Source organism: Castanea sativa, chromosome 5, assembly GCF_040712315.1.
Source record: "Castanea sativa cultivar Marrone di Chiusa Pesio chromosome 5, ASM4071231v1".
Lineage (NCBI taxonomy): Eukaryota > Viridiplantae > Streptophyta > Magnoliopsida > Fagales > Fagaceae > Castanea > Castanea sativa.
In genome coordinates, this window is record NC_134017.1 from 992,617 (window position 1) to 1,013,347 (window position 20,731).

The 20,731-nt window shown below is 33.9% G+C and overlaps 3 protein-coding genes and 1 long non-coding RNA gene across 4 annotated transcripts; 2 read left to right on the forward strand and 2 right to left on the reverse strand.

The window, feature by feature from the left end:
- Positions 1-463: 463 nt before the first annotated feature.
- On the forward strand, positions 464-3,624 carry LOC142634206 (GDSL esterase/lipase 5-like). Its single transcript, XM_075808499.1, has 5 exons — positions 464-867; positions 1,026-1,147; positions 1,943-2,173; positions 2,494-2,749; positions 3,186-3,624. Exons 1-5 carry the CDS (start codon positions 582-584, stop codon positions 3,428-3,430), a joined length of 1,140 nt encoding a protein of 379 aa, XP_075664614.1. The 5' UTR covers positions 464-581; the 3' UTR covers positions 3,431-3,624.
- A 5,863-nt stretch (positions 3,625-9,487) lies between these two features.
- On the reverse strand, positions 9,488-10,018 carry LOC142637470 (uncharacterized). The gene has a single exon (XM_075811746.1). The coding sequence runs from the start codon at positions 10,016-10,018 to the stop codon at positions 9,488-9,490; it is 531 nt and encodes a 176-aa protein (XP_075667861.1).
- A 3,034-nt stretch (positions 10,019-13,052) lies between these two features.
- Positions 13,053-16,936, forward strand: LOC142634356 (putative wall-associated receptor kinase-like 16). Its single transcript, XM_075808652.1, has 3 exons — positions 13,053-14,033; positions 14,575-14,745; positions 15,570-16,936. The coding sequence occupies exons 1-3, from the start codon at positions 13,148-13,150 to the stop codon at positions 16,766-16,768; spliced, it is 2,256 nt and encodes a 751-aa protein (XP_075664767.1). The 5' UTR covers positions 13,053-13,147; the 3' UTR covers positions 16,769-16,936.
- A 245-nt stretch (positions 16,937-17,181) lies between these two features.
- On the reverse strand, positions 17,182-19,386 carry LOC142634306 (uncharacterized). Its single transcript, XR_012844108.1, has 2 exons — positions 19,160-19,386; positions 17,182-17,474 (listed from the first exon to the last, which is right to left on the reverse strand). It is a non-coding gene; the product is annotated as an uncharacterized LOC142634306 (long non-coding RNA).
- Between the last annotated feature and the right edge of the window lie 1,345 nt (positions 19,387-20,731).

The following is a 20,731-nucleotide window of genomic DNA, read 5'->3' on the forward strand; positions in this document are numbered from 1 at the left end:
TAGCTGATCCCAAATTGGCAACTTCAAGTATTGCTTGGACTAAAAAAACAAAAAAAGTTTCTTTCTCATGCATATATTTTAGGGAAATGCTAATGGATGCTCTAGGACAATGGTTAATAATCCATTTAAAGAATTTTTTTTGGGAAAAAAAAAACGATTAATGTTTAGACAGTTTTTTTTATTCCCATAAAAGTGGTGTCAAAACTTTTCTAAAATAAATTGTTAACCATTACCCTAAAAGCACCCATTAGCATGAACCTATATTTTAAGTCACGATTTTTCATGAATTTCAAGCCGAAATTTTTATTGTCCTATTTCAAACTAAAAGAAATGTGCAACTTGGCCTTTTCGATTTCTTTGATTGGATTTGACTTTACTGTCCAATTCTTTAAGGAATGCACGTTTTCATTCAGCTTGTTCCACGCATCTATATTTTGAATGGCGCCGACTGGTCTAAAGACTCTAAACTTGGCATTGCACTAAAAGCCACAATCTTTGTTCTCTATAGCCTATAGGTAAGAATACTTTTTTTTTTCTTTTTTCTTTTTTGAGAATCATCAGGTTGCAGTATAAATATAACTATGGTAAGGAAATCAGTCATGGCAAGGCCAAGCTCTCTCTTCCTTGTCTTCTTTCTTCATGTAGTCCTCGTCTCAAGCTGTACTACTTCTACTGAGATTAGATCCGAGCATTCAAGAAATCATGTTGCTTTGTTCATTTTCGGAGACTCTTTCTTTGATGCTGGCAACAACAATTACATCAACACCACAACCCTCGACCAAGCAAATTTCTGGCCTTATGGGGAAACTTATTTCAAGTTCCCAACTGGGAGGTTCTCTGATGGGCGTTTGATTTCAGATTTTATTGGTAAGTCGTAAGATTTGCAAATCTTTGTTTAGCTATATATATTTGTCTTTATCTTTTATGTTCGAATCTGTTTTGGTTAACAAACAAAGATTCTGTCTGCTTAATTCCTTGTCTTGTATATATGTGAGTGACATATAAATATATTAATTTCATTGTAGCTGAATATGCAAAGTTGCCATTGATTACACCATTTTTACAACCTGGTTTTAATCAATACTATTATGGAGTGAATTTTGCGTCTGCTGGTGCTGGTGCTCTAGTTGAAACCTTTCAAGGGGCGGTACGTGCATTTCACATCACAGAGAAATTAAGAAACATGCTATGTATGCTTTCTTTGTCAATAGCATTTGCAAATTATGATGATAGTTTACATAACATTTTAGCCGGTAAAAATGGAGATATACCATTTTCAGCGAAAAATTTCAATAAAATACTCTATTTCTGAAACTATATTTTGAAACTTGATTTTCTCATAATCAAATTTCAATATAAAACTAAATTTTTAGAAAATTGAGTTTCAAAATAGGAGCATATTTCTAAATAGTTTCAAAAAGAAAACATTTTGCTGAAATTTTTTGCCGAAAGGATATATCCCTATTTTGCCCATTTTAGTCCAGTTGATTTAAAATGGTAATGTGTTTCACAAATACGACAAGCTAGCTAGCTTTTGATACATATGTGTAGTCAAGCACTTGAAGCCAAACGTTTCATGGGGCATAGATGTTGACCTAAATCTGTGGCAACGTAAGCTTTTTGTTTATGCCAATTACCATTTTTACTTTTTTTGGCACCAAGTATGTTTGGGCCACAAGTTGTAAATGCAGTACTTGATTTGTCAAACGTCAAGTAAGGCCCAAAAGGTGATACATAATTTCAGTTTGACAACATCTATGTGAAAAATACACGTGTGGACCCATAATAATACAATCTAAAGTACTAAAGTCAAGAAAAACAAACTGAGTCCACAAATTAACATAGACATGACAATCAGAGAATTCATATATGATATATGTTTGTACTCGTTAAAAGCATCTCAGTAATTATGTGCATTTTTTTTTTTTTTTTTTGGTGTTAGGTGATTGATCTTAAAACCCAGCTAAAGTACTATAAGAAGGTAGGGACTTGGTTGAGAAGCAATTTAGGCAAAGTTGAAGCCGAAAGAACATTATCAAAAGCTGTGTACTTGTTTAGCATTGGAACCAATGATTACATGAGTGTTTTCGTAACCAATTCCACTGTATTGAACTCTTATTCCAAATCAGAATACGTGGGGATTGTGATTGGCAACTTAACAACCATTGTCAAAGTAAGTTGTAGCTACTCTCTATTTCTCTTTTTTTTCTTCATAGGAAAAAAAAAAAAATTAATAATGGAGATAGAAGAAATTTTTCTAAATTTTTTTATTATAAAGTTTGTTAATATGGTTTGTTGTGATTAGAGTACCATTATTCTCTATTTAGGTCTATTATTGACATCAGTATTATTATACACCAATAACGATAGGTCATACATTATTACTAGTAGTGAAAAAGATGAAAAGTTGTCTCCAAAATTTATTTGAAAAAAAATAAATTTTGTGGTGTCAATCATTTCATGTAGTGAGAGAACTATTTTGGGTTATTGCAGGATATATATAAAAGAGGTGGTAGGAAATTTGGGTTCATCAATTTGCCACCCTTGGGCTGTGCTCCAGGCATCAGAATCATCAAAGCAGAAAACAATGGTAGCTGCTTAGAAGAAGCTTCATCGCTTGTGAAATTGCACAATAAAGCTTTGTCCAAGCTCCTCCGGAAATTAGAGAAGCAGCTAAAGGGGTTCAAGTATTCATTGTACAACTTCAACATCAATCTCAGAAAAAGAATGAGTCATCCCTCAAAATATGGTATGTCTTTCAGGCACATAATCTCTTTCCTTTGGGTTCATCAAAAGTGGGCCTACCTATCATTGCTCTTTAATCTAATGTGGAAAATAGTCAGGCCCATGGTATATCAGAAACAAATGATGGAACTTTCTTTTTAGCACAAATAGATTTTTATGGGCCCAAGTGAAACTGGCCAGCCCTTATGTAATTGTGTGACAGACATCTAATTCTAGTTTGAGCAAAAAGAATCCCAAACAATCTGGTCCTTAAAGAACTTGGATACCCAATAAGAAAGTGGCCGAAATAATCTCATGTTTAGACATTGCCAATACAATTTATATCACGTTGCTACCAAAGAAACGCAAAACAAAAAAGAAGGGAATTTGTTGTTTTCTTTTAAATAAACTTGTAAATTATTGAACAGAGATTTATTTATATATATATTTTTTTAATGAAGGTTTCGAGGAAGGTAAAGGAGCATGCTGTGGGTCTGGGCAGTTCAGAGGAGTGTTTAGCTGTGGAGGAAAAAGACTAGGGAAGGAATTCCAACTCTGTAAGAATCCCAATGAATATGTGTTTTGGGACTCATACCATCTCACACAAAGGGTGTACAAACAATTAGCAGATCAAATGTGGAATGGGGCAAGAAAACCCAATAGTGTATGGCCCTACAATCTTAGGGACCTGTTCCAAGCTTTCTAATTATTCTTACTTATCAATTTGATGTGCCCTATATAGTAGTACATAGCTTCTATTAGAGTAAAAGGCAAAGAAGCTATTCCTCTTTTTCTTTTTTTCTTTTTTTTTTCTTAGTAATATTTAATTTATCAAACTTACTTTTAATACTTTTGCTTCTCAAAAGGTGTTAATATAGAAGAAAAGACAATTTGAATTTTGCTTTTGGGAAAATTGACATCTTAGGGTTGTGTTAACGGGCAACGAGCACTTTGCGGTGCCCGTTAACAGAAACTTGACTTTTTTTTTTGGGTATAATTTTGTCTTTTTCTGCAGCTCTATGTCATATTTTTCAGTGTTGGGTCAACTTTATAAAGAGGAAAAAAAAATATTAATTTAACCAAAAAGATTTGTTTTATGTCCTTTTCATTTATTTATTTAATTTTTTTATTAAATGTGACTTACTTTTCTACTACCTTAACAAGCACCTATGCGGTGCTTATTAACATTTGCTATAAAATAATTGGTATGAGTCTCTAGTTATCTACTTTTTCTAAGTCTACAAAGTCCTCAAGTTGTAAACTTTTGGATTGTGTTTTGTGATTTTTGTCCATAATGTCAACAAGTCACAACTCACAAGTATGGCTATTTAGAGACCCAATTAACCAGACCCAACAAGTCATAACTTCCGGAGTACCATCAATGCGTATTCCCCTCTCTCACATAAATGGTGGGTTCCACCATAAATTTAATTAATGGAACCCACCATTTATGTGAGAGGAGAGAGTACGCATTTATGGTACTCTGAGAGTACCCAATAATTTTTCCTCAGAATGGCATATGTCACAATGCCACCAAGCCCAAATTTTCCTTTTACGTCGGCAATAATATGACATTGCCATCAAATCAAAAATTATTATTTCAATGGAAGGGAAAAGTGAAAAAAATTAAAATAATAATTCATATAAATTAACTCATACATCCTTATTAAAAAATTATTTCAATTAAAAAAAAATCACACCAAGTTTATTAAAAAAAAATTATGCCCTGTTTTCTTTTTTATTTTAAAAAAACAAATAAACGGAAAGGTAGCATTTATGTATAAACTAAAATAAAACAGAAAACCCAAAAATGGCACAAAGGTAGCAACTAACATAGTCAGTGTGGGGAGTAAAAGGGCCCAAATGGGCATATGGGCCTTTGGGCTGGAACATGGAGGGCCGACCTGCTCTAGGATTAAACTCTATGAGTCGGCCCATACGCCAAGGGTCAGAGGATACAGCCGAGGACGAGCTTCTCCTCGGAAAGGCTCTAGAGAATTCGAAGTTTCATTATGAAGGTCAAAGCACAACTTTGGAAAGACCAGTGGTTAAAAGGGGATATCCTGAATCTTCTAGACGCACCAGTGTTAAAGAAAATATCAAGAATAAAGGCTGCCACCTCCGCATTAAAGGCTCTGCACCTACCTCCCTGGCCGCATTAATGGGGAGGTGACCCCTGAACAGTGAGGTGGAAACTTCTGGTCACTGTTCAAAAAGTATCAGGGAAGGAAGTATAAAAAGGGGGTAAAGGCAAAAGAAAAAGGGGGGATCGAAAAACAAAGAAAGAAATTAAGAAATTGTAATCTTGAAAGAAGAAAGAGAAATAATAAAGAAGTAGTCCTCGGCTCAGATCCGAGGAGATTCATTTGCAACTATCATTTGTTTTTCACCTGTATTTACTTCTAAAAGCCTGTTATCAAGCTCCCAGTACTTCTAACCTAGGTTCTAAGCCCACGCTCTACAAATTTTATTGTTCAATGCTCATTGGGCCTGAGCCCATAATCTTCTTTGGGTCAAGGTGCAATTGTGCACTTACAGTCAGCATGTAACAAAAAGGTAAAAAAAGTTAAAAAACTAGAGATAGAAGAAGCTTGACATGAGGGTTTTTGTCCTAATATTTTTGCATACTTTTCTTTCTCATTTTCTCTTGAATTTGGGGAGATTATGTTTTGATGGCTCAAGAAGAAAACTCCTAAACTCCACCAAAATTTTCTCCATTTTCCACCCTCAACTAAATAACCACAAACTCCATTTTCTCCCTACTTTTCTCTCCTCTATTTTTCATACCTCCAATAATCATTCTAACTAAACGGAGTCTAAATGACAAAGAAGTTACTCCTATTCTTTTTGCCTCTAGTATTTAATTTTTCAAACTTGCCATTAGTGTATTTTTTTTTTCTCAAAAGGCACTATAAAATAAGGAAAGATAATTTGATTTTTGCTTATGAGGAAGGAACACTAACATAAATTAAAATAATTGATATAATAAGTAATAAGCACTTTTTATTTCTCTCTCAATTTACTGGTTAGCAAAATTGCCGACTTTTCATTTATGTTTTAGGCATAATGTCAACAAAATCACAATTAAAAGCATCTCACTATTAATCGGACTTGCCTAATATGGTGTAACTTTAAACGATATTACACCACTGAATAGCTTATTATTAGTTGTGAATTTTGACAAATCTACCGTTGGATAATATTATATTCATATAATCTCTATGCTTGCAAAATTTCACAGTGATCAAAGATTAATAGTCATATGATCAATCAATTGTTTAAATTTATGTTATTGAAGTTTAAAATGATTCATAAGAGATGAGTTTATGGATCACATGGTAAATAACATCCGATTGACATGAAAATTAGCATGTATGTTAAGCACATATAGAACATGTAATTCAATGGTGTGATTCTTAAAATATGAATTTAATAACAAGTTATTAGGTGGTTTAATATTGTTTAGAGATGTAACTTAAATCTAACTCTCTCTCTCTCTCTCTCTCTCTCTCTCTCTCTCTCTCTATATATATATATATATGTATATAGTTCTCTCTCCCTTTCTCTTATTTCTCTTAGAAGTAAGAATCAAATGTGAGTATCAGTTAACTCAACTGGTAAACTTTTTAATAGTTGTATAAGAAATTTGAGGTTCAATCTCCGCCTATACCAAAAACTGATTGAATTCTTATTTTGATGATAAAAAGTTATTATGCCACTTAATGAAACTTTCTAAAAAAAAAAAAAAACCAAAAATGTCAAGTCTAGCTTGCCCAAATTTTCTCTTTTCCCAAAGCCAAGACTCAAGAGCCTCGAAGACCGCTGTTCCTTTTCCATTGATGGAGATAATGCGACAATGCATGCCACCAAGGCCATATCTTTGTCTCCTTTTCATAATTTTATTGTAAAAGTTTTGGTGACAAAAACTAAATAATTGATTAATATATAGTTTTAGAATTCTCAAATAGTATAACAGCGTTTTTTTTGTCCCTTTTTAGTTTTTTTTTTTTTTTTTGAGAAGATACTTAGTTAATAGAACTACAGAATTTTCAATTTTAAACTTTAAAAGTACCCTAACATGTTTGTTTATTTAAAATAAAACCAGAACTGAATTTTTTTAAACGACAAATTAGATGACTTTATTACTTTATACTTTATATCACTAATTTATACTATTTATCTTTTTTTTTGGGGGTTAAATATACCATTTATCTTAATACTACTAAGAAATGTATAAAAAAAATAAGAATACTCCGTTCCATGAGACTGCTTATTGTTCCCACCGATACCAAATTAATTGATTTTAAAAATAGTATTTAAGAAAATATATGAATGGTGAATACCTTTTTAGAGCACCTCCAATAGTCTTTCTAAATTTTTGTATTGTTTGGAGAATGAATAATGATTTTTTTTCTTTTACTTATTCACTTTTTCAAATATACTTTTCAACAGACTCTTCATCTTTTTCTCTATTCTATTAAAATATTATTTCTTTATTCTTTTTTTAATATTTCTTCATTCATCTATATTTTTTAAATTCCAAACAATATTAACAATTATATTTCTTTTAATGAGAAATGTTGCGTCTATAACATTTTTTCACAAGACTTTCACAACAAAATCTTATATGGTAAGTTGTGTAACTAGTTCTAATTTGAACTCACCATTTAAATTATTTTTTTACTCACCAATATCAACTAATAACAATCTGTTACTTAAAATTTATTGTGAAAGTATTGTGAGAATATCGTAGTAATGTTACTCAATTTTGATTTCTTATTCCTTATATTATTTTTCCTTTCTTTCTTTAGTTTTTTTTTTTTTTCATCCATACGTTTTTTTTTCTTCTTGTTTTTGCTCCTCCACACACACACACACACACACACACACACACCTACCCTAAATCTATCTTCACTCTGTGTTTAACTTTTTGTTTTTCTAGTTATCTCAAGAACATATCTCCACTTCTCCCTCTCTCTTTCGTTCTCTTTCTCTTACACACACACACATACACAAATTTCTCTCCCTCTACATGTTTTTTTTTTGTTTTGTTTTGTTTTGGTTCTGGTATGATTAGTTTTATTTTATTGTTCAGATTTCATTAGGCTTATGAGAAAGATTGTTTTGTGTTTCAAATCTTTCGATTGGGTTTTTGTTTTGATTGTGGTATGTTTTAGATTGTAACCGTTGAGATAGAGAAGCACGAGAGAGTGAAGAACGAAAGAGAAAAGGGATGAGAGAGAAAGAATTATTTTTTTATTCAACCGGGTATTATTTTAAGCGTGAATATTGTTTAGATGTGCTACAATATTTGCTACAGTACTCTCCATGTTAAGAGAGCTACTGTAGCTAATCTAAAAAAAAAAAAAGGAGATGGAGAGGCGGTTGGAGGGGTTTTTTTTTGTGTGTTTGCTCTCCATAATTGGCTTTAGAGAGCCTATTGGAGATGCTTTCAGATGACTAAAACTTGCCATTAGTGTTTTTGCTTCTCAAAAGGCACTAGAAAATGAGCAAAGACTTTAAGGCCAAGGGTCATGATATATCTTCTTTAAGGATGAGTTCATCATAGGGACTAATTAGTAATTAACAATCATTATTTAAAGTTATATCTTGGATAAGAATCTTATTTGGAAATATAATAATATAATGTCACATTTTTTTAATACTCCCTTGTCTTAATTTATTTGTCCTGTTTTAAAAATCAAACTTTTTAAGAGAGTATTATTTATTGTCTTGTTTCCTGTATAAAAAGGTGTAAGTTTCTAGAACTACCCTCAACCCGCAAATTACTCCCGCCATTTTTCCCCTCAGAATCCAAAAACACACTCCTGAACAAAACAGTTCAAGAAGAAATTTGGACTTTCTTTTACAACTCCCCTCCATCCTTGAAATTTTCAATATTTTCAATCACAACTGATGGATCCATCCAGCTCAATCCCTTCAAATCGTCCATGGATGACCATTGAAAGCCCAATGGAGGCCAGGTATATCAGCTATCTTACTCTCTCTCTAGCCTTTGTTCTTTGTCTATTGTCTACTAGTTTCTTCCTTTTTTCTTCTTCTTCTTCTTCTTCTTCTTCATGTTTTTGTCGTTTTTTTTTTTTTTTTTTTCCGTTTCTTTATTTCATACCTATGCTTGATATTAGATTTTTTGTTGTTTTGCAATTTCACTACTACAAATTTTTTTAATAATTGTTCAAGAAAGGTTGTGTTTTTTTTTGTGCTACCCTTTGCCTACAAGTTGTTTGATAATTGTTCAAGATAAGAAACAGAGCAGAGAAACAAGATAATTGTATTGGTTTGTTAATGGAATTCTTTACAAGTTTTGGCAATTGGGACCCATTTACGTATTGTTGATTTTTAAAATTCTTAGTCTTTACTTTGTGTTTGCCCCACTATGTTTATAATTAAAAGGCCAATGCCTAGTTACTAATTCTCATTACCCTTTTATTTTCACTCAAATGATATTTTCAGTTTTCTGCCCCTAGAAAAGAATACTATGTAAGAATTATTCAAAGTTGACAGATAGGTAGTAGGTAGATGTTATTGCCTTCCAATTATTCAAAGTTGGTCGTCCAATGATAGCGTTGTAGGAAGATGAACAATCTACGACGAGAAAATTTACTTCTTTGGCTATTTGCTATGGATACGCTCCTACCACGACGGGTAGAGCTATAGTGTCCACCGGTTGTATCTTCATTCCTCCAAATCCTACTAAGGGCGAGTTCACTGGACGAAATTGATCTCCTCCGAGCCTCATTTGCTAGAAGGTAGGGTAATATAGGATGTTTGCTGAACTCCCATTATCTATAAACACCCTTCTAGTTGTGTAGTCTACAATGAGCAAAGTTATGACGATCCCATCATCATGTGGATGATAAACCCTTCCAGCATCTTCGTCTGTGAAAGTAATGGCCTGCTCATCTGCCCCTTTTATCCTTGGTGGTCGTCCAGAGAGTTGGATGTTTTGCACCACCTTTAGATAGGTCTTCATTGACTTGGAAAATTGTCCTGCTGAAGTTCCTTCTACAATAACTCTTGTTTCTCCAAGTGGGGGCTGTGATGACTCTTCTATCTTTCCTTTTAACTTCTCGTCCTTATGATCTCGCCCAAGAAAATTTCTCAACTTTTCCTGTTTAAAGAGATTCTCTATCTGCTGCTTCAAGTCATAACACTCGTCAGTGTCATGCCCATGATCTTTATGGAAGCGGCAATACTTATTCTTATTGCGCTTGTTAGGATCTCCCTTCATCTTCTCTAGCCATTTCAAGGATGGGACATCTTTAATCTGCATTAGCACTTAATTGAGTGGAACGTTCAAGGGTGTGTAATGCTGACCTCTTCCTAAAGACAAACTTGCCTTCCTATTCTCTCTATCCTTCTTCTCTCCTGTTCAGGCCTTCTTTGGACAAGGGCCTTACTTAGGATGATGTGGGAGGTCTGCTTCCATTCGCTCTGCTCTTTTCCTCTTCTTGGCAATGATCGCATCTTCCGCATTCATGAAGCTTTAGGTTGAATGGACGAGTTCGGCCATGGTCTATGGTTCTTGATCATAGAGCTTGTGGATGAATAAATCTGAACTAACTCTATTGTGGAAGGCTGCTAATAGTAGCTTATCATTTATCTCGTCTACTGTCAGGGCTTCCTTGTTGAAGCGAGTGATGAAGGACTGCAAGCTCTCATTATCTCCTTGCTCTATAGTCAGTAAGCTGGACGAGGAGCGTTTAGGCCTTGAAAGATCAACAGTGTTCAAAGGTATTTTACTAAAACACACTCGTGCTAGCCCCTTAAAGGTGGTTAGGAAGGCCCTACACATTATTTCATCTGGAATTCCTTGAAGGTGCATGTGGTCTTGAAGGTTGCAATGTGGTCACATGGGTCTCGTGTTTCATCATACAAATCCAATGAAGGCATCTTAAACTTGGAAGGTAAAGGATAACTATTGATGGAAGTTATGAAAGGGGAATCGGTTCGATGAACTAAATCATCTACGTGATTCGTCCTTCTTATATTCTCCCTCATCTCATCCAAAACCCTTCTCATTTGATCCATTTCCCTTTCCAAGTGTGGCACCCTACTCAATGCTGTCCCCCTTTAGTGATTCTCGCGTTCAACATTTTCTCCTTCTCTAACTTCTTGACTTTGAGCCTGCCCTTCCACACACCTTTCATGACGTTGCCTTCTTTGGTTGATCTCTTGAGTCAACTCCTAATTCTAATGGGTTAGCTCTGCCATGGCGGCTGCCATAGACTGGATTTGTTTGACGGAAGGCGGTTGCATAACAGGTGTTGACTTGTGAGCACGGTTGGGGTGGCTGGAAGCGTTCGCACTCTCCTAGTGGCTTGGACTAGTGGCCATTGACCTTGTCCGGACCATACAGCCTTTTGTAAAAGAAAGATAACTTTCAAAACAAAAATTTAATCTTCCCTACAGACGACGCCAACTGATAATGCACAAAAAATCAGTAGGTTGAATGCTCCGAGCTTCAATGGGCTGGTGGTTGCTTGGAAGGTCTGAAAAGAAAGAAAAACAAGATCAAAGGTGACCGAGGTGAACCGGCCAAGAGCCCTCCGATGCTTAAGTTAGTTTTCTCTCTAGAACTGAAGAATTCCAACTTTAGGAGTAGTGGAAACTTACCTTCATTTGATGTAGATGAGTTCTTATATAGTGAGAATTGGAGTAGTTACATGTTTAATAACTTCTTCAACGTGTATAGAAGTTAGAAGGTACAGACTTAACTTCTACAACTGCTATAGAAGTTAGAAAGTTCAATCTTATCTTCTACAACTGCCATTAGAAGTTAAGAACTTAGTGAGAAATTATAGCGATGAACAAAGATTTTGCTTGTACTTCAAAATAGTAGAACATGGCCAGAATTATAAGATTTTGAACATAAATTCATTTTGAACGACCTTCTTACCCTCATACGACTTGCCTTATGGTGGGATAACCTTTCTGGGCTTGGATGACACGATGAACGAACTGGAGATAGTCCAATTTTTGGTTCACTATTATATACCATGTTTTACACTTACTCCTCTAAACCATACCCTTTTTTACACTTACCTCCTAAACTATAAATCTTTTACATTTGCCTCCCTAAACTATAAGAATATACACTTCCATAAGTAATTACCCCATGGGATGGGGTGCAAAGTGTTACACGGATTATACTTTAGGCAGGTAAGTGTGCATTCTCATAATTTATAGGAGGCAAGTGTTACATGAGTAATTATTTAAGGGGATTAAGTGAGCATTCAAAAAGTTTAAAAAGTAAGCGTAAAATGAGATAAATTTAGGGGTAGAGTGTAACTTTTCCTAAAAGATGTTATGGCTCGGTCAACTTTGAAGTGACCCGTCCTACTATTCCTTTCTAATTGTATATATAAATCAAAGAGTAATGATGGGGACATTAACTTTGTCATAACTTTGTGCCATAACTTACTATATAACAAGTTGTGATTGATAAGAGTGTGTCCTCATATGACCTATTGCCACAGAACTTTGGTGCAAAATTATGTCAAAATTAGTGTCCAGCATTACTCTTAAATCAAATAAGGGGGGAAACAGGTGTTTGAACACCACCACCAGAATTTATGATTTATCCACTTGGAGGACCCTACTCTCATAAGAGATGTGGGACCCATGGTTGGGCTCACTACTTATTGCAAGTGGAGAGAGGACTCTTCCTGCAGAAGGGAAAATTTTTCTCCACCATCATATGAACACTTAAGATTAGTCTCCAAAGCGTGTTGCAAAGTTCCAATTTGACTTAGTATTCTGAGAATATATTTTGCTTTTTGGGGATTGTGAATTATACAAAATTGCAAGTATTTTTTTTATTGAGTTTCGTAATTTTGGGATAGTTCAACCCAATGTACTGTTGCTGGCGTTACAAAAAATAATAAGGACAACCTTGATCCTCATGTCACACAGCAGGTGTTGTTAGGCTTTCATTTCAGTTATTTTTTTTTTCCCCTTTTCTTTTAGAGAAATTTAAAATTTATTTGAGAAGTGAATTCTAATTATCTCAACTGATAATAAATAGTTTAATAATAAATAGTTACCATCATAAGTGAATATTATAAATTAAAACTCTAAAAAATTCACTCGAGAATTTGGAGTTATTTGCAGATTTAACTATAAACAATCTAGAGTATTATTTATTATTACTAAAACAAAAACAAAAAGACTAAGACTTCAGTTATTTTACCAAAGTCTACGTTATGCAACATCCACTCATAGATGTGTAATTAATGTAAAAGTACATAAACGAAAAGTCTAATGTTGAACAATTCTTCTCTCAGCTAAAAAAGAAAAGAAAATGTTGAACAATTCTTCTTTCCGCCGGCCTATAAAAAAAGTGGAGCATGCATGAAGTTCTCCACACACTTAAACACCCTTGTGGGAAAATAGTGGGGCTATGGATTTTCAATACCAAAGGATGCTTATCCAAGTCACCTGGGTTGGGGTCATATTATCATTATTATCAGCAATGGCGGCCGCAGCAACAGAATATCCATTAGCCCTGCCTGGCTGTCCCAAAAAATGTGGAGACGTAAAAATTCCATACCCCTTTGGCTTAACTGAAGAGTGTCGCCTGAAAGACACTAGTGGTAGAAAATTTTTACTCACTTGTAACAGCACGTCCGGACAACTTAAACCATTCTCCGGAAATGCTGAAGTTACAAACATTTCCATCCATGGCGAGATGGAAATCTTGATGTATAACGCCGTTGACTGTTACGATCAGCCGCGTGAGCAATTAGAATGGCAAAAACGTCTCAGGTCAGGGAATTACACAATTTCTGACACCCAAAACAAGTTCGTGGCCATTGGCTGTGACACTTATGCATACCTTCGTGGTTACAAGAACGATAAACTGTTCTCCATGGGCTGCCTTTCCGTATGTCAAGACAAAAGTAACGTAGTCAGCGGGTCTTGCTCTGGGATTGGGTGTTGCGAGATGGATATTCCCAAAGGATTGAAAAATATTACTTTGGAAGCATATAGCTTTAAGAACCATACAGAAGTCTGGGATTTCAATCCATGCAGCTTTGCCTTTGTTATTCAAGGAAAAAAGTTCAATTTCTCTTCAGATTATCTTTACAGTCTACGAAGAAATGAAACCTTTCCGATGGTTCTTGATTGGGCAATTGGTAACGAGACGTGTGAAGTTGCTCAGAACAAAGCGAATTACGTATGTGGATGGAATACCAGATGTGAAGACCCCAACAACGGGTCTGGGTACCGTTGCAATTGCACAAACGGTTACAGTGGGAATCCTTACCTCAAAGACGGCTGCAAAGGTATTCAATTTATATTTTTATAGGGTTCTGGTTAATGGGTACTCATAAGACATTTTTTAATAGATTATTTTACAAAAATTTTGATATAATTTTCAATAAGAAAAAAAAAAAAACTGTCAAAAAACTCAATTACCTTTTTATTATTTCATAAAAAGTTTTTAAAATAGTTTCTACATTAGTTAATTTTTTCCTATATATAAATATTCACAAAAATTTGCATGGAATGATAATTTTAAAAAAAGAAATTTTTTTTGAAGAATTTCTAAAATATTGTGGCCCAATTTCAGTTACACAAGAAATTTACAAATTTTTTTCCAATGATGGAGCTGCATGTTGTGTATTATAAAAGTATAGGATTTATGTAAAAATGTTATAGTAATCACAACTTATCATTTTCGTCTTAAAATTATTTTAAATTTTTTTTGTCTCTAAAATTACTATAGCCTGCCAATACCTTTCATTTTCGTTTCAATAGTATGAAATTGCATTTGATTATACTTAATTCTTCTCAGTTACTTAAAAATGAGCTTAATAACTACAGACGTGGACGAATGTGAAGAGCTGAAACATAATTGCACGACCGACACACAATTTTGTGTTAATCAACCTGGAAGTTTTCGCTGCGAGTGCAAGGAGGGTTACCATTTGGACGGAGTGAAATGTGTCCATCAAACTTCTGGTCACTCTTTACGAGCAATTGACCTCGGGTTTGGTATGTTTATTTAAGGATTGTGTCTGTATCATAAAGTTGCGTCAGTATCTGTTGTTAAACCCCCCCCCCCCCCCTTTTTTTTTCCTTAGAAAAAATATCTATCATTATTTTTTTTTTGAGGGAAAAATATCTATCATTATTGATGTTTGAAGACTGGTGCAGGAATATTATAAACTTTTAAATTCCATCCACAAGTGTCACAATCATAAATAAGTAATTTTGATATCTACTTGTCATATATATATATATATATATATATATATATATATATATATATATATGTTTTGGTAATTGTCAATTATATTTACTGTAACATTAATTTATAAAGATTATATAGTAAAATTTGTATATCTTTAAAATAATTTATATTTGAAAATTAGTACAGTTATCATATCTCATAATATTGCTTTTCCATTGAGACTAAAGATTGAGTTTTGGATGTAGGATCACAAAATGAATTTTAACTGTTGATTAAAAGAGAAAAGGGGGTTTGTTTTTCTGTATAAAAAAGAAGAAGAAGAAAAAAGCCATGGTTGGGCGCCTACGGAAAAGAAAGGAAATTTGAATTTGTTAAAGCTCTTTCTTTAGTTACCTTTTTCCAGGGATAGTTGAGACTTTTGAACAAGTGCTACAAAAAATCCATTGACTAAATCTAGCAACAAAATTTCTGAAACTTGTTTGTTTTTCTGAGGGTATGAAATGTAAAAAAAATAACTCTTTAACAACGTGATTGTCCTTGTGGGATAGAGTTCTGAGTCCATCTCTTAGCTTTGAAAATAGTATTAAGTCCAATATTAATAATATTCTATTTCTTTCGATTGTAGGTGCTGGCATAGGCTTGATAGTCATGCTGGTCTGTTGCTCTTGGCTGTACTTGATAGTCAAGCAAAGAAATCTGACCAAAGTTAAAGAAAAGTTCTTTAAGCAAAATGGTGGTTTTATTTTACAACAGCAACACTCTAGACAAGAAAATTCAACTGAAACTGTCAAAATCTTCACCACAGAAGAGCTCAAGAAGGCTACCAACAACTACGATGAAACTCTAATAATTGGTCGAGGAGGGTTTGGTATTGTTTATAAAGGATTTTTACCGGATAACAAGATGGTGGCCATCAAGAAATCCAAAATAGTGGATCAAAGTCAAATGGAGCAGTTCATCAACGAGGTAATTGTACTTTCCCAAATTAATCATAGGAATGTGGTTAAACTATTGGGTTGTTGTTTGGAGACATCAGTTCCTCTACTAGTTTATGAATTCATACCTAATGGTACCCTTTTTGAGTACATACATAGTGAAAGCAAGGTGTCCACTATATCATGGGAAATTTGTCTTAGAATAGCTACGGAAACAGCAGAAGCACTTTCATATTTGCATTCTGCAGCTTCTACACCTATAATCCATAGAGATGTGAAGTCTTCAAACATATTGCTAGATAGCAGTTACACAGCAAAGGTCTCAGATTTTGGAGCCTCGAGATTGGTTCCACTAGATCAAGCAGAAGTAGCGACAATGGTGCAAGGAACTATTGGATACTTAGACCCTGAATACTTGCACACAAGTCAATTGACTGAGAAAAGTGATGTTTATAGCTTTGGAGTGGTTCTTGTTGAGCTATTGACGGGGAGAAAGGCACTTTCATTTGATAAACCTGAGGTGGAGAGAAGTTTGGTAACATATTTTCTCCTTTCTTTTAAAGAAAATAGATTGTTTGAAATTCTTGAGAAATATATAGCAAATGAAGGCAATGCTGAGCAGTTGAAGGAAGTGGCAAATCTTGCAAAGAAGTGCTTAAGTTTGAAAGGGGAGGATAGGCCTACTATGAAGGATGTAGCAATGGAATTGGAGGGTTTAAGAAAGATGGAGAAACATTCGTGGGTCAATATTAACTCCAACTTCGAAGAGACTGAACACTTGATTGCCGAGACGTCAGATTCTAGCAAATATGATGTTAGGAGTAAAAGTATTGAGGTGTACGATAGCGTGAGAGACCATGTATTATTGGACTTTGATGATGGGAGATGATCTTAGCTTGATTGCATACTTTTAATAGTGCTAATTTTTTAGTTTACCGTATTTACAAACATCATGTACATTTTCCTTTCCTTTTATTTCTTTGGGGCTTTATTCTACACTAAGACTGGTGAGAAGAATAATGAACTTGCAAATGAATATCATATTGATTTTCTTTCATTTCTTCCTTTATTAATATTATACTTTAATAGTTTTTTTTTGCTTCCCAATAAATATAGATTAGGTACTAAGTAGAATGTATCTAGTCCATCCGTTGTGTGTATCATCTCTCTCACAATATATAGGTGTCACACCCCAAACCTAAAAGGATCCATAGCATGAGAAACATCTCAAAGTTACCTGTAGATTTTTCCCTTTTGAGCAATTCAATCCAAATAAATCATATCAAGTACCAACATCAAGGATTATCATAATAATTCTATTAGATATACTCTCAAAGTAAGTCGGAGCTTTATGTAACAATTACAATGACCATTGGCCACAAAAGAATGTCTGAATAAATATAATTACATACCAATAACTTGTCTCATTAGTGGAAATAAAGTCATAACCACTATTAGATACAAAAGAATTGAGTCTAGCCTACTCTAAGTTATACATCATCAATTATCTCCATCACAAAAATTAGCCTCCATCAACAGTTAGTCTAACTCCTGCAAGCCACCAAAAAGCTATCTCAAAACGATAGTTGTCTACTCTGAAAAAATTTGTAAAATAATGGAATGAGATAGAGCCTAGTAAGTAGCATAATTAATGGGGGTGGGGAAAATGCAACTTTCATAATGATGAACAGTTTACAAAGCATGTTATAATTTGGGAATTTTCAGGTAAATTCTATGAAACCATTTCCAAAAATGATTTGACAAGAATGAATAAATTGACATAGCACAAAACTTCTCAAGATGTTATCCTGAACTTACATACTATATATTCCTCAAAATATCTCAACATGAAACTACATACTATACACTGTGAGCAATAACAACACCATTCCAAACCAGAAAATTTAACTCAAGGCCACATGACAATCGCCGACACAAAGCAGAAACTAATCTGCTAGCACAAAGTCGGAACTCATCGCCGACATAAAGCCAGAACTAATCTTCCAACACAAAACTGGAACTCATCGCCGACACAAAGCCAGAACTCATTTGCCAACACAAAGTCGAAACTCATAACCATTACAAAGACGGGTGCTAAGATACCAATGTCACAGAGACCATAGCATCTAGCTAGGTAATCACCGGGTAATCACATGTCACAACCCAAGGGTAAAAATATGAAAAGCTCACACAGTTTACATGAAATTAAAACATAGTTCAATTTCAAGTAGTTTCACAAAAACCTTTGAAATATCCAAAATATTCACAAAGTTCTCAAAGCCTTCAAACTCATTTCTTGTCAAAAAGATTTTGTATCAATTTTCCCAAATATCAAAGCATCTTTAATTTTGCAAATAATGCCATAAGAAATAAAATCCATTCTCAAGAATTTAGTCAAAGATGCTAATCTTTTCCATGCTAATAAATCATACATTTCCCCATATGCATTGCCAAATTATGATGCCATTTTCACAAATAATCACATATATTAAAGTTACAACATAAAGCTTTCTAGGAGAATATAGTTTCCATAAACAATTTCCCAAAATGTGTTTAACCCAAAAATAATGCTTTATGCAATATGGTTATTTTCTAAAAATATCCCATTAAAAAACTATTTACCTTGCAACCCGCAAAAACCTAATTTTCCAAGCTCTAAATAAAATTAGCTAGAACCTAAACAATACCAAACAAACCTATCACGATAAGCATAAGGCTTGACATTTTATCTAGCTACGAACTATAAATCGCTAGATAAGAAATTAATTGGGCAGGCCTAAGTACTTAACCTCACAAATAATGTATTTCATGTCCAAAGTTTATCAACAATTTCATTTTCAAGGCTTAGACTCCAATTTATAATCATGTCATTCAAAGCCTCTTCTTTACTATAAGAGATCCCAACATTTTACGAATTTCTTCCTCAATATGTGTCATTTTCAAGAGACCCACAAAACAACAACATATATAACAATACCCACCATTACAAACCCCAAATGTAAATCCTCCACTAGCTCCAAATACACAATAAAAATTAGATTCATCAACCATTCCAAATTAGAAAGCCAAAACTCCCAAATCTCACCACTTAGCTAACCACCATTACAAAAATCATAAACTCACTTATCAAATACATCTACCAAGACCAAAACCCATACATAAAAACACATAAATATCACTTCTAATGCCCATAAATCATATGGGTATTATTATTAAAGCTTAGATAAACATAACCTCAAGCAAAAGCATATAAACCCACAAAAAGATTAGAAATTTTTACTTCAAATAGTAGAGGTGAGTGAGCCTTATCGTTTTCCTATGGAGTTTTCCGATGATCTTGCCGGAAAATGGTGGTGGAAATGGTGGTGGTGTGAAAGTACCGGTGAGAGAGGATGTAAGAGTAGAGAGGAATGTATGAGAGAAAAAGAAAAAAAGAAAAAAAGGGAAGTGAGTGAGCCTGGCCAAAGAGGGGAGATAAGGTGGAGTGAAATGTGTGGCGGGAATGGGTGGGGTAGTTGGGACTTGGGAGGCAGGTGTATCTCAAAACAAATCTGATATTTTTTTTTTTGGCTGACTGGGACGTTACAATAGGTCTCCTGATTTTGAGAAATCTTATGAAAGAGAGATAATGCATATTCTAAAGGCATAATATAATTATTTCACTCTCTTAATGTTGCCTATTTATAGGCTTGATTGACCATTTTAGAACAGATGCTGAAATAGAAACCATAATTGGACATGAAGTAGAGACATCGGATATGTATTATTTAGCTCTTTATTGCTATGAAAGTAATATGTGGGAGTTAAAAGCTTGTTGGTTGGGCATGCTGTAGACTGTAGTTGGACATAAACGTCATGGATTACGAATCACTTATGCTTTGAAATTTTACGCTATCAAGTATCTACTGATTAAGTCATTCCTAATGACGTCGAATATTTGGAAATGGAAGACAAGCTTTACGCTATCAAGTATCTAGACAAAAGAGAATGGTAGTTGAGATTGAAAGTTGAAATTCCATTTTCTTTTTTTAGCAACTTGTAAAAACATGCAATTTTTAATTGTAGCCAAACCAGGCTTGAAATACTAGCATTAGGATAAACACCTGTTTAGCTTGTGGAGAACAGTATGATACAAAAAAATTAAAAATTATTTGAAGCATATAGTCTCTTTGTATTAAGGTTAGTTTTACTGTCACCTCTGCTAAAGTAGAGTGGACTCCAATTTTGGCCAAAAGGGCCGAATACTATCATTGGCCAGAATGTATAGTGTTCTACCACTGTTTGCAAAATTTTTAACAATGTACCACTATTTTGAAACTTAAGTTCCCACGCATAACTCAAACTCTTGAAGCTCGAGCTCTTTAAAAAGAATGTTATTAAAAAAAAAAATCATTTAATTCTTTTGTAAATAACACTAACATTTTGGGTATTTCTTAAGTTACATCTAATCACGTTTTCCACAATTCCTGTATGTATCCACGTGAAAGCACTCATAAGTCACATCCTCAACTACTTTTAACCAATTCTCTTTCTTTTACTTCTAGCTCTAGAGTCTTTCTTCCTCAGTTCCTCAGCAATAGCTGCGTGGGTCTCACTGGTTTTTTTTCCTCTTTTATTTATTTATTTATTTATTTTATTTTTTTACAAGTAAAACTGCCATTGCTTCATCTTGTTTTGTTTTGATCCAGATCAAAAAATGGACAAAAATAAAAACTTAAAATGGTGTCCCAAAATCAAAAAATTTCATCATCAGTGAACTTGAAATTTATACAAAAGGTTGCCTAACAAAATGAAAAAGAAAACTGAGAGAGAGAGAGAGAGGCTACTGTGATTGAGAGTTATTTATACAAAA

What these genes read in the sequence shown, in the direction of transcription:
- LOC142634206 (XM_075808499.1), top strand. Translation starts at nt 582, where the DNA reads ATGGTAAGGAAATCAGTCATGGCAAGGCCAAGCTCTCTCTTCCTTGTC. An exon ending in ACTTAACAACCATTGTCAAA is followed by an intron (nt 2,174 to 2,493) that starts GTAAGTTGTAGC and finishes GGGTTATTGCAG; the next exon opens with GATATATATAAAAGAGGTGG. An exon ending in GAGTCATCCCTCAAAATATG is followed by an intron (nt 2,750 to 3,185) that starts GTATGTCTTTCA and finishes TTTTTAATGAAG; the next exon opens with GTTTCGAGGAAGGTAAAGGA.
- LOC142637470 (XM_075811746.1), bottom strand. Translation starts at nt 10,018, where the DNA reads ATGCAGATTAAAGATGTCCCATCCTTGAAATGGCTAGAGAAGATGAAG.
- LOC142634356 (XM_075808652.1), top strand. Translation starts at nt 13,148, where the DNA reads ATGGATTTTCAATACCAAAGGATGCTTATCCAAGTCACCTGGGTTGGG. An exon ending in CCTCAAAGACGGCTGCAAAG is followed by an intron (nt 14,034 to 14,574) that starts GTATTCAATTTA and finishes TAATAACTACAG; the next exon opens with ACGTGGACGAATGTGAAGAG. An exon ending in AGCAATTGACCTCGGGTTTG is followed by an intron (nt 14,746 to 15,569) that starts GTATGTTTATTT and finishes TTTCGATTGTAG; the next exon opens with GTGCTGGCATAGGCTTGATA.